The following is a 13,352-nucleotide window of genomic DNA, read 5'->3' on the forward strand; positions in this document are numbered from 1 at the left end:
GAGGGGGACGATAAATGACCGCTATTCGAAGAGGCAGAGGAGAGAAAAGGCGGATAGAGTGGACTTCAAAGGAGGAAAAACAGTGAGATTGAGGTGGAAGAAGGGGTTGAAATCTGGAGGAGGGAGAGAGAAGTAATCCAACACCGCCGCCACGGCCAGCAGGGCGAGGAGTATGTGAAAATAGATAACCGCCATGGCACAGGGCTGCGACTGAAGCAGAGTCATCAGGGCAGAGCCAGGTTTCTGTTATGGCGAGCAGATGGAGGTGACGTGAGATAAAGAGGTCCTGGATATAGAGGAGTTTGTTACAGATAGAGCGGGCATTCCATGGGGCGCAAGAGAAGGGCAGAGAAGAGGAGGGGAGTAGAGGAATAGAGATGAGGTTAGAGAGGTCACGGTGAGATCTGTAGAGTTTGGATAATAGTTGGTGAGGAGGGCCAGGATTAATAAAAGGCCCTTTTGTAAGGTATTTCAATTTGCTTGTGTTGAATTTTCCTTGACTTATGACTATTCTCAAAAGATCTGTTTTACAGATTTTTTTCAAAGGAGAGACTTAATCATTCTGACTCTGGTTTTCTGCCTCTTCATAAGATTTATTACCTTCCAGTTCCTAGACAACGTTATTATTATTTGTATCCCACATTTTTCCACCAATTTGCAGGCTCAATGTGGCTTACATTTGCCGAAATGGCGGTTGCCATTTCCGTGTAACAGGATTACAAATGGTATTGCGTTAGGGTGCATATATACGTGGAGAGCTACATGGAGACATACATGGAACATGATTTGAATGGGATAGCTCATGGTGTAAGTAAATACTATTTGCAGACATACATGATAAGGAAAAATACATTATGTGATGTAAAAATATCTCTAAGTAATAGATTAGATTGTACCATACGTTAGGTCGTCGACTATAGGGAGACCCTATTCGACATACAGTTTAGAGTGGTAATGCTTGATTGTTAGTATCATAGAGATTAGGCAGTCGAGCGATAAAAGTTCATCTTGTATAGATCAAGTATAATGTTAATATTTAGTATTTAAGATGGATATATGGTATTCCTTCTTGAAAAGGTTCGTTTTCAGTAGCCTTCGGAAGATGGTTAGGTCTTGTGTTGTTTTTATGGCCTTCGGTAGTGCATTCCATATCTGTGTGCATATGTATGAGAAACTGGTCGCGCATACGGATTTATATTTCAGTCCTTTACAGTTAGGATAGTGGAGATTGAGGAACGTGCATGATGATCTTTTTGCATTTCTAGTAGGCAAGTCTATTAGGTCTGACATGTAGGCTGGGGCTTCCCCGTAGATGATTTTATGGGCCAGGGTGCAAACTTTGAACGTAATTCTTTCTTTTAGTGGAAGCCAGTGTAGTTTTTCTCTTAGGGGTTTTGCGCTTTCGTATTTCGTTTTCCCAAATATGAGTCTGGCTGTTGTGTTTTGAGCGGTTTGTAGATTCTTGATGATTTGCTCTTTGCATCCGGCATAAATGGCGTTGCAGTAATCTAGATGGCTTAGCACCATCGATTGTACTAGGCTGCGGAATACTTCCCTTGGGAAGAAAGGTTTGATTCTTTTAAGTTTCCACATTGAGTAGAACATTTTCTTTGCTGTATTTTTCGCATGGTCTTCCAATGTGAGATTTCGGTCAATTGTGACTCCCAGAATTTTCAGGCTCTCTGAGACCTTAAGTGTATAATCTGGGGTGTTTATGGTACCCAGATGTTCAGTTGTCGATGTTCCTTCTGATAGGCTAAATATTACTCAAATTGTGGAAAGCTCTACTGAAGAAGTGGTTTCCAGATCAACATTATTGGTGACATATGATCTTTTTACTACAGGATAAAGAGGCTCTTTTGCATTTTGGATCCTACTTTTTTTTTTTAGCAGGGAAAGTGTCTATACTTCCTGATATTTCGAAATGGACTCAAGCACATAGGAAGAAGTTTCTAGCATATAAACCATGTTTTATTTCCTTGGGAGCTAGCTTCCCCGTAAATGTTTAATTTTATTGGATCAGCATACCTATGTGTTTTACGAACCCCACCCATTTACAGCTTCTCGTAGAAGGTAGAGTGGTTTGATTGTCAACTCCCTAGGTCTCTTTAATGCCACCTTAAGAACTGTTTGAATTTAATGCCACCTTAAGAACAGTGTGGTGCGGTCTGTATCCTGAGTTGTATCCTGGTGTGTTTGCTGAGAATATTGAGCCATCTGTTTCAGGCACCAATTCAATATCTTTTTACAGAGAGGCTGTGCCATGTTTACCACATCCAAATTTGCACTAAAATAAGAAATGTGAGGTTTTCCTGACCATGGCCTTTGTAGCAAACTGCTCTCTATTTGATCCCTGAAAACTCCCAGAGGTCTGGCTCTCAGGGTACTCAAAATATGTAAATGTTTAGGCTTGGTGTATGATGTAGATGTAGCTGAAGGATATTTATTGTGGATACGCTGATAACTAGAACTTCTTGGGGTTCTTGAAGACTGAATTGAGATCTTTGTTTCATTTTCCCTCTTGTACAGACTCCATAGCACTTGGTCTTTGTGGTTTGGGAAATCCTTGCTTGTCTCCCCATTTTTCCCCCATTATTTACAGAACCCAAGCCCCAAGCAACCTGTCTGGAAGACGTGGAGGGGCATAATCGAACGGGGACGACCATCTCTAATGGCGTCCATCTCTAAGGACGTCCCGGCGAAGGGGCAGGGAAACCGCTATTATTGAAACAAGATGGGCATCCATCTTTCATTTCGATAATACGGTAGGGGATGCCCAAATCTCAACATTTTAGGTTGAGCTTAGAGATGGTCGACCTAAATGTTGAGATGGGCAACCTTAGAGATGGTCGTCTCCGGTTTTCGGCGATAATGGAAACCGTAGATGCCCATCTCAAAAATGATCAAATCCAAGCCATTTGGTCGTGGGAGGAGCCAGCATTCGTAGTGCACTGGTCCCTCTCACATGCCAGGACACCAATCGGGCACCCTAGGGGGCACTGCAGTGGACTTCACAAATTGCTCCCAGGTGCATAGCTCCCTTACCTTCGGTGCTGAGCCCCCAAACCCCACTCCCCACAACTGTACACCACTACCATAGCCCTAAGGGGTGGAGGGGGGCACCTACATTTGGGTACAGTGGGTTTCGAAGGGCTCAGATTTACCAGCACAAGTGTAACAGATAGGGGGGGATGGGCCTGGGTCCGCCTGCCTGAAGTGCACTGCACCCACTAAAACTGCTCCAGGGACCTGCATACTGCTATCGTGGAGCTGGGTATGACATTTGAGGCTGGCATAGAGGCTGGCAAAAAAATTATTATTATTATTTTTTTTTTTAGGGTGGGAGGGGGTTGGTGACCACTGGGGCAGTAAGGGGAGGTCATCCCCGATTCCCTATGGTGGTCATCTGGTCACCTTTTTGAGGCTTGATCGTGAAAAAAAATGGACCAAGTAAAGTCGACCCAAATGCTCATCAGGGATGCCCTTCTTTTTTCCATTATCGGCCGAGGACGCCCATGTGTTAAGCATGCCCCAGTCCCGCCTTCGCTGCGCTTCCGACATGCCCCCGTGAACTTTGGTCATCCCCGCGATGGACTGCAGTTGAGGATGCCCAAAATCGGCTTTCGATTGTGTCGATTTGGGCGACCCTGAGAGAAGGACGCCCATCTCCCGATTTGTGTCGGAAGATGGGCGCCCTTCTCTTTCGAAAATGCCCCTGACATTCTCTCACTGACCAGGAGGACTGGAGAGTTGTCTACTGAGACTTGACATCCGGGCTCTTAAATAGGAAAGAGTTGGCATAGTAATGACAACTGTGCTTCCTGTTTCATCCCAAATCCTTGCTGGTCCTGCCGAAAGGAGACTCTGATGTCATGTGGAGACCTGGGCCATAGGGGAACCAGGGCTTTACACAAGCCTGGTAATACAGAGTTGGGTAGTAGCAAGTTTGGGGGTTTGTGCAGGTAAGACATTACACGAATTCCATGTCATTAAGCGGGCATCTGCATGTATGCACCCCTTACAGAATACTAGAGCTAAGTGCAAGGGGTGGATCATAGGTGGGGACCCCCACTTACATATGTAACCTATTACTAATCATTTCTATAGCGCTACTAGACATACACAGCGCTGTACACATTATATGCAGGTACTTTCTGTGTCCCTAGAGGGCTGCAATCTGAGTTTTTGTACCTGGGGCAATGGAGGGTTAAGTGACTTATCCAAGGTCACAAAGAGCTGCAGTGGAAATTGAAACTAGGATCAAAGCCCGCTGCACTAACCATTAGGCTACTCCTCCACTCCAAAATTGAGATACAGGTGGTTTTGAACTTACATCCCTTAGTTTACAGTCCACTGCACTAACCACTAGGCTGCTCCTCTATTTTGCTTGCTGCTTTTTACACGCATTCATGCTTAGGGTTGGTGTGGCTATAGGTAGGTAAGTGTTTGATGCGCGATGATGCATTATGTTAGTATTCTATAATGACATCTAAGCATCCAGGTGTCATTTATAGAAGAGACTCCTATTGCTTGATCTCGTGGCACCTGTTGTAGAATTGCCCCAAAGTGACAGGCTAGGAAAATGGTGCTTGTCTTCCTGCTTTTTGTATATGCCTATCCAAGAACCATATTTGGCTGAAATCTTTCCCTCTTTCTGCTTTGTGTAGGTTAAAGATGCCGTTGCACTTTGTGAACTTTTTAATTGGCTGGAGAAAGAGGTATTGTATACATGTTTCTCCTTACAACTTGTGGATAGTTTTTATTCCACGGTGTAAAATAGTAAATGAACACTAATTTGGTTTATTACCTTTCCCTTTAAGCCAGTACATTCTTTGTGAGAAAGATGGAGCCTTTCTCTCCTGGGGTCCTGTACTATATATCGTCAGCCCCTTCTATGCCCAGGTGACTTGGGCATTAAGTTGTGGGATAGTAGGCGTGTACGATGCCTGTCACACTTGATGCCTAGCCCTCAAGAATTCCACTCACAAGCTCGCTAATTGAGCAACCTTAACGACTTTGTGAGAGGGGCCACTGCTTCTGCAGCCCAGGGCAGGCCCTAAGGAGGGACAGGGGGGAAATGGGGACTAAGAAGAAACTAGAGGAGGACAAAGGGAAGAAGAATAGGGCTGTTCATTTAACACATTTAACACATTAAAATTATCACCTTAATCATTTTAACTCATTAATTGCATCATGCAGCTCTCTCTACCGATGCCCCCTCCCTCCTGCAGCTTGTTGTGTAATACCTGCCACCATCGTACACTGACAGCCTTTTTTTCTCTTTCCACCCCATTCTCTGGCGTCTCATCCTCCGCTGCCCTCCGAACTTGTCTGGTGCACACAGCAGCATTAAGCACATACTGCTCCACTCCTCTGTAACTGGAGCCTTCACTCTCTAGCGTCCTACTTCTCTGATACAACTTCCTGTGTCCTGTTGCAGGAGTCAGATGCTATGGAGGGAGGTCTCCGATTCCAGAGGAGTGGAGCAGCGTGTGCTTAACGTCGCCAGGCGTACAAAGCAAGTTCGGAGGGCCGTGCGGAGTGGGGACTGAAATGCCAGAGAGTGGAGTGGCAGGAGAGAAAATGCTGTCGGGGGGGGGGGGGGGGGGGGTGGAGACTGGAGGAAATGGTGCCCACGGAGGGGAGGAGAATAGAGAACAAAGGAAACAAAGGAGAAAGGAGATGGTGCCAGTGGATGAAAGGGAAGGAACACAAACAAGACAATATAAGGAGGAAGAAAAATGGCAGAAAGTTGAATGTGAAAGATGTAGGGGAAGAAGAGAGGAGGAGAGAAAAGAAATAGTGAGGATAGAGGAGGCCCTGAAAATAGAGTTCAGAGCACAGACAGAGGAACAGAACCAGAGACAGGAAATAAGATGATTAGAAAAATAAAATCACCAGACAACAAAGGTAACAGAAACAATTTTATTTTCAGTTTAGTAACTGACGTACAGTATGTCAGTTTTGAAAATTTACATCTACAGTCTATATTTTTGTATTATACAAGTGAAAATGTGAGGGGGGGGCACTTTATTTGATTAATCATGTAGTTAAAACCTTTGATCGATGTACAGCCCTAAAGAAGAGCAAAGAAAAATGAATTGTGCCCCCTCATTTGCACTTGTGAGACAATTCATGGGGAAGGTGGAGTGCAGATGTGTGGGATGCACATTCACCGCACCGGTATGAACCATTCTAGCAAGTCTCTGGTGTAATTCTTGAGGGAATAGCTTTGAACAGCATGGAAATGTATGTGTATCTTCTAATTCAACTGCTGGATTTTTCACTGTGTTTTTTTTTGCTTTATAGGTTCCAAAAGGAACAGTTACTGAACTGGTAGCTTCTGATAAGGCGAGGGAGTTTCGCAGGTGAGGCACCTTCTGTGTATTTTCCTTGTGTTTTGATTATTGTTTTGTGTATATTGTTTTAACTTTTTTATCCATTATGATAGATCTATGTTTTATAAGCCACTTAGAGTGGTAGATTAATGTGCAGTGTAAATATTTTAAATAAATGTTTTGTTGCATTTTATCTTGTTAATATTAGGAGGGGGTGTAATGGGGTAAGTTGGGAATTCGAATATGTAGAGCTTCATCATTGCCTTTAGCATTTTACCTTCTTGGTGGTTGTTTTTGGTTATTTCCCTGAACAATTCAGTCCTCCTTACTGACTGGATAGCAGTGTCGTAGCTGAAGTCATTTTTGCTGGGTTCTCAGCTCCCTCACAGGGAGTCGCCCTGCATTGGAAATTGCTGCCTCTATGCCCCTACCCAAGGTTGGAGGAAACCAGCTTTCTGATAACCCAAACTTTTAAGATCCAGAATCTGGGACTCCTGCATATTAGGGGGTGGCACTGCCACCAGGCCTCCAAGCTCTCTGCCCTTTGCTTAAATCGGTTAATATATTAATTTACTAGTAAAAAAGGCCCGTTTCTGGAGCAAATGAAACGGGCGCTAGCAAGGTTTTCCTCCCCCCCCACCCCTTCGTCGTTGTGACGCCACTGACGCCATTGGTCCGCACCTCGTCAACGCACCTTCATCACCTTCTTCATTCTGAAGCCACTGACGCCATTTCTCCGCCCTCGATGTGTGACGCCATTGCTCCGCCCTCTTGACGTCATCACGTTTGACGCGAGGGCGTGGCCCAGAGACTTGGTGATTTCGGTGGCTTCACCACCACGAACCCTTCATGAAGGAAGTGACAGTGGCTTCAGAACGTTGAGGGTGAGTTTTATTATATAGATGTTTCTTAAAAGCAATTGTGCAAACGAGCTCAACGGCTGTAGAGAAGGGATGTGCAACACTAGCCCTTTGGAATCACAGCATGTGTACTGTCCTTGACATACATCACCCACAAATAAATTAACCCCCCACTTAAATATCATAACTAACCAGCTATCAGAACACCATGAGAAACAAGAGCAGACCCTTTTGCAGTTCTAGAATGTTAGTTGGCCATTCCTGCTTTAGAGGCCCTTTTACTAAGCCGCGTAGGCGCCTAGACATGCCCAACTCGCGTCAATTTGGAGTTACCGCTCAGCTACCGCGTGGCCTGTCTGGTAATTTTCATTTTTGACTTGTGGTGAAATGACTGGCGGTGAGGTCTCGGACGCAAAATGGAAGCACGTCAATTTTAATTTTGCCACATGTCCATTTTCGGCAAAATTAAAAAGGCCTTTTTTACAGCTGCACTGAAAAATGGATCTGTGCACGCCCAAAACACGTGCCTACACTAGCGCAGCCCATTTTTCGGCGCATCTTAGTAAAAGGACCCCCTTAGTGTTTAATGTGGTAAATGTTCATGGAGCAGATATGAGGCCAGAGTGGCTGAGATTTGGTCACAGCAGTAGCACACAGCTTTTAGGGGAGAGATGTGTAGCAACCCATTAGTTACCCTCTGTGAATGTGGGAGAGGCTTATTACTTTTACTGCTTACGTTTAAAGTACTACCAGCTGTACACAGTGCTGTACAGACGATGTAAGAGACAATCTGTGTCCCATAGAGCTTGCAGTCTGCTCACGACAAAAGCACATGACAGTACAGGACAAGAGGATCTAAGAATGTATTATATGGTCAAGATATAAAAACAGCTTTCGAAGAAATGAGTGGTTAGTCTGGATTTGAATATGGCCAGAAAGAGAGCAAAACACACCGCCTCAGGAAGTCTGTTCAGGCCTAGTGTTTAGAGTAGAGGGTGAGATCAGGGAAGCTAGGGGCTCATCCCACTAATAGTCTTTGTGACCCTGGCTGAAGACACTTCATTGTCTCAGGTAGCAACATAGATTGTAAGCCCTTTGGGAAGGAACTCGTGTACTGCATCTGAACTGCAACTTTGTGTTAATCGTGAGTTTCAAAAGGCATATAATTAACTCCAGAATCCAGATCTGCCCTTCCCGCTACTACTGTTTTCCTGGTGGATAGATGCAGTGTTTGTGGCTGCTGAAAGAAAAGCAGTTGTGAAAAATTGAGATTTGGTTTATTCTGTGCCGCCTTCAGCCACACAGACAAATGACTGCACTGTACTTTTCTGATTGTGCTAAGCTTTTGTATGCGGTGGATCCCCATTTCCCAGCACTTAGGCACAGATAACCATATCCATCAGCTCAGTCAGAATCTGTCTCTGTAGGGCTGCAGCATCATGAACCTTCATTCACAACTGCTTTTGACCAATTAGGATCCATTTCTCAGTCATCAAACTTTATACATGACTAGAACACTTTTAAATGATATAGCTCATGCAAAAACAAAGATTAAACCTGCCAAAACTCTGTCTCCATGGATCAATGGCGAACTGTTAGAGGCAAAAAGAGCATGCAGGCATCTAGAAAGATATGGTCCAAAGCAAAAACAGAAGACAACTGGAACGACTGTCGAAAATTGCTAAAGAATACAAATTAATACCACTAAGGCACTTTACTGTTGTCAACACAGTCTTTTAAATCAATCTAATAATCTAGACTTCAGATTTCCAGTGTGTTTATTTTACTTCATAAACTACACCTCTCCGCTGTATCGTTATTCTAACAGCGGGAATCCTCATTAGTCTTGATTAATGACTTTTTTGCTTTTTCACTTTTTTAACTTAGCACTTATCTTATTTTCCGGCTTTCTCGCTGGTTTGCTCTACAGTGCGCTTCTGTTTCGTAACATCTTCATCTGGAGCTATAACTTTTATATGCCAGTTCTTGTGCCCTGTAATTAAACATTTTTCATCAATTTTTGGCTGTGTTCACTTCATTTTATTATATCTCTATAACATCTCTTGTACTCACAGTTATGTCTTTTTGCTACTTAGCTTCTCCGTCTCTTTACTTGCATGTATGTCAAAAAATGGCGTCGATCACGTGAATTTATTACGTCAGACGCCCTGACCATAACCAATAAATCTGCTCCCTCTGCAGACCAACTAGCAAATTACTTTGAGGAGAAAATTAATAAAGTTAGACAAGAAATCATCAATATCGACAAATACATTCTTCCATCTGTCAATTCTGCTGTATGCCACCCAGCAGACAGAACATGGTCTGACTTCTCTCCTCCCACATTGGATCAGGTAACATTTTTTCTATCCAAGTACACAGCATCACAATGTATTTTTAGACACATGTCCCAGCTATCTTCTAAGGTTAGCTCTTGACCTATTCATCAATTGCTTACAATCATACTTATCCTTCATGTTATCAAATGGACTATTCCCCGAAAATGATGGCAAAATAATTCTTTCTATCACCTATCCCAAGGTCAGTGGAAGCGAAGCATCTAATTATGTAGACCTGTAGACTCTATTCCTTTATTGGCAAAAGTAATGGAAGATTTAGTCAGCTTATGTAGTTTGTACAGGCCTTCCATCCTTCGTAGTACAAAATTGGGGTTCCAGCCATCCTTTAGTGTTGAGACAGTGCTCACCACCCTTATTGCAAATTTCAGAAAAGAGTTTTGCATGGGCAGAAAAATCATAATTTTACAATTTGATATGTCCAGTGCCCGACACGGTTGACCATAATATATTGTTATACTTATTAGACCACTTTGGTGTTAGTGGAACTGTCTTAAAGTGGTTCCACAGTGTCCTAATATCAAGATCCTACAAGTAAAACAATTGGGTCATAAGTCCTCACCCTGGGACTCTATGTGTGGAGTTCCATGAGGCTGTCCTTTGTCACCCATATTATCCAATATCATGATGGCACCAGTAGGTTACTTAATGGAGGCTCACAGATTTAATTCCTTCATCTATGCTGATTATGTCACCATTTATATCCCCTTTAAAAGGGAATTACTAGAAATTATACATGAGATTAAAACCATTTTAGATCTGATAGAATCGTGGGCATCCAGTTTCAAACTCAAATTGGGAAAAGAGTAAATTTCTTATATTTACCAACCCCTATCAACCCTTTTCCTTAAAAAAAACTTCACTATTGACAACACAAGATCAATTAATGAAAATCACCATTGACCAGCATTTATCATTCGAAGGTCAGGTTTCAAAGGCGGTCTTGAGTGTCTTCCATACACTATGGAAGTTAAAAAGGTTGTGTCCTTTCTTCCCAAGCTCCACACTTTGTACTATCACCCAATCTCTGGTACTATCCAAATTTGATTATTGTAACACCATATATGCGGGTATTAAAATCTCATTCCTTAAAAAATTACAAACAGCAGCACACAATACTGTTATCAACCTTGTATGCACTGCCCCTTGCTTTGAGAAGGCTTCCCATAAATGCCAGAATCACCTTTAAAATATACACGACTGTTTACCAAATCATATATGGTTTATCACCCTCCTACATGGAACAACTAAATGATCAGATACCGCATTCAATTCAAGCTTCTCCTTCTTACCTACAAATGCACTCAGTCTGCTGCCCCTCACTATCTTTCTACCCTCATCTCCCCTTACGTTCCCGCCCGTAACCTCCATTCACAGGATAAATCCCTCCTCTCAGTACCCTTCTCCACCACCGCCAACTCCAGGCTCCGCTCATTCTGCCTCGCCTCACCCTATGCTTGGAACAACCTTCCTGAACCCTTATGCCAAGCCCCCCTCCCTGCCCGTCTTCAAGTCTTTGCTTAAAGCCCACCTCTTCAATGCTGCGTTCGGCACCTAACCCTTACCGTTCAGTGAATCCAGACTGCCCCTATCGGACCGACCGTTCACTTGTCTATTAGATTGTAAGCTCTTTGAGCAGAGACTGTCTCTCTTTGTTAAATTGTACAGCGCTGCGTAACCCTAGTAGCGCTCTAGAAATGTTAAGTAGTAGTAGTATTTACCCTCACATAATACAGTAAAAACATCTAGAGAATACCTCACAAGCTATTATCCAAACTGCAGAGGCCTTTCTTACAAATCAGTTCTTGTCGCAGTCTTCACATATCAGAATACCAAATTTTGGAATTCTCTACCCAAGCAATTCAGGTACTTTAGAAGATTATCTGAGATTCCATAAATTGGTAAAGGCTTTTCTGTTAAGTACATATCTTTTCAAAAGCAAAAAGCTAATGTTGCCGTCTCTCTCATATGTTTTAACATAACCAGTACTCTAGCCTAACTTCATGACAAACACATAATTACCCTAATATGTTAAAATGTTATAATTTATCTAAAAAGTAGCGTGATCAGCACAACACTTTCAAGACCCCGTGGAGGCGAGTAAGAGATAATCAAACTTTTATTTAAAAAACAGTGCACTGTAATTTTTTATGCGTTGTAATTATATATTCCTTTTAATTTGTAGACTCCCGAAGCAGGCGTTTTTCACCCAAACACGACTCCATGTCGAGTCTTTTAAGAGTCTAAGTTTTTTACACTGTTTTTAAAATAAAGTTTTATTATCTCTTACTCGTCTCCACGGTGTCTTTGAAGTGTGTTGATCACGCTACGTTTTGGGGTATTTTATCTTTACCCTCGTAGCAGATCCAGTTTCTCCACTTTTTTTTTTTTAACTTATAATTATCTATCATATTTTTGAAGTTTTTCTTGAATGTGAGCGACTTCGAAGCTGAACTTGTTTGGGATAACGTAGGATACAGATAATAATAATTACTGTGTAGTGTTTGAGACTCCACAGCATCTCCAGGGGAATGGGGATGGCCATGCCAGCAGTTCTTAATGCCACTTTTGGAAAAAGGTGAACTGAGAGCATTTAACACCTTCAATATTTCCCTTTTAGCCAGTCCTCCAGAGATGCCCACATTTTGTGTGTGTATAGGTGGTACAGTGGATACAATACTGGTTTTATAGAACAAACAGAATTTTAAACCTGACCCAGTATTCTTTTTTTTTATATTTAAGTATAGACAAATAATTAAACTTTCTTCCAGCCAACAGGAAGACTTTGTGGACTTGAGTTTTGCCACAATTTCAGGCACAGGACCCAATGGTGCAATCATTCACTACAAGTAAGAAAACTACATTTTTCAGCTCAAATATTCTTTTATGATGTTTCACACATTATACAGGGGTGAAAATAATCTTATTTTTGCTAAACTGTTTATCTCGGATGGTTTGACATGCATTCTGTTCTGTCAATATACATAATGATTTAGGGTTCTTTGAAAATACATAGTAACATAGTAGATGATGGCAGAAAAAGACCTGCACGGTCCATCCAGTCTGCCCAACAAGATAAACTCATTTGTGCTACGTTTTGTGTATACCTTACCTTGATTTGTATCTGCCATTGTTAGGGCACAGACCGTATAAATTTGCCCTGCCTCCCCCCACCGGCTCTACTACTACCACTCAACATTTCCAAGGCGCTACCAGACTCACGCAGCACCCAATCTCGGCTAAGCTTCTGAACAGGATTCCTTTATGTTTATCCCACGCATGTTTGAATTCCGTTACCATTTTCATCTCCACCACCTCCCGTGGGAGGGCATTCCAAGTATTCACCACTCTCTCCGTGGAAAAATACTTCCTGACATTTTTCCTGAGTCTGCCCCCTTCAATCTCCTTTCATGTCTTACAATAATGATTTTATGCTTGAAAGAACAGCAAAAGTTGTCTGTCAAGATTTTATTTGTAGTTTAAACCAGAAAAATGTGCTTTTAAAGCACCTGCTTGGGTGACTAGGCTAAGTACATGTGCTGGATGTGGTATATGGATTTCAGCAAATTCCAGAAGGAATGGATCCTCAGAAGCTTAGCTGAAATTGGGTGGTGGAGCAGTTGGGGGGGAAGAGGGGGTGGTGGTTGGGAGGCGAGGATAGGGGAGGGCAGACTTATACGGTCTGTACCAGAGCCGGTGATGGGAGGCTGGACTGGTGGTTGGGAGGCGGGAAATACTGCTGGGCAGACTTATATAGTCTGTGCCCTGAAAAGGACAGGTACAAATTCAAGGTAAGG

At 42.8% G+C, this 13,352-nt stretch overlaps 1 protein-coding gene across 1 annotated transcript in view; it reads left to right on the top strand.

Annotated features, from left to right (window-relative positions):
* Positions 1-13,352, top strand: part of LOC115469968 (xaa-Pro aminopeptidase 1-like) — a 100,799-nt gene that overhangs the window by 64,216 nt on the left and 23,231 nt on the right. The window contains 3 exon segments of the mRNA XM_030202777.1: positions 4,668-4,718; positions 6,310-6,368; positions 12,327-12,404. Of these exon segments, the coding sequence (XP_030058637.1) occupies positions 4,668-4,718; positions 6,310-6,368; positions 12,327-12,404 (188 nt within the window).

The sequence above is a fragment of the Microcaecilia unicolor genome, chromosome 5 (genome assembly GCF_901765095.1).
Source record: "Microcaecilia unicolor chromosome 5, aMicUni1.1, whole genome shotgun sequence".
NCBI classification, from domain to species: Eukaryota; Metazoa; Chordata; class Amphibia; order Gymnophiona; family Siphonopidae; genus Microcaecilia; species Microcaecilia unicolor.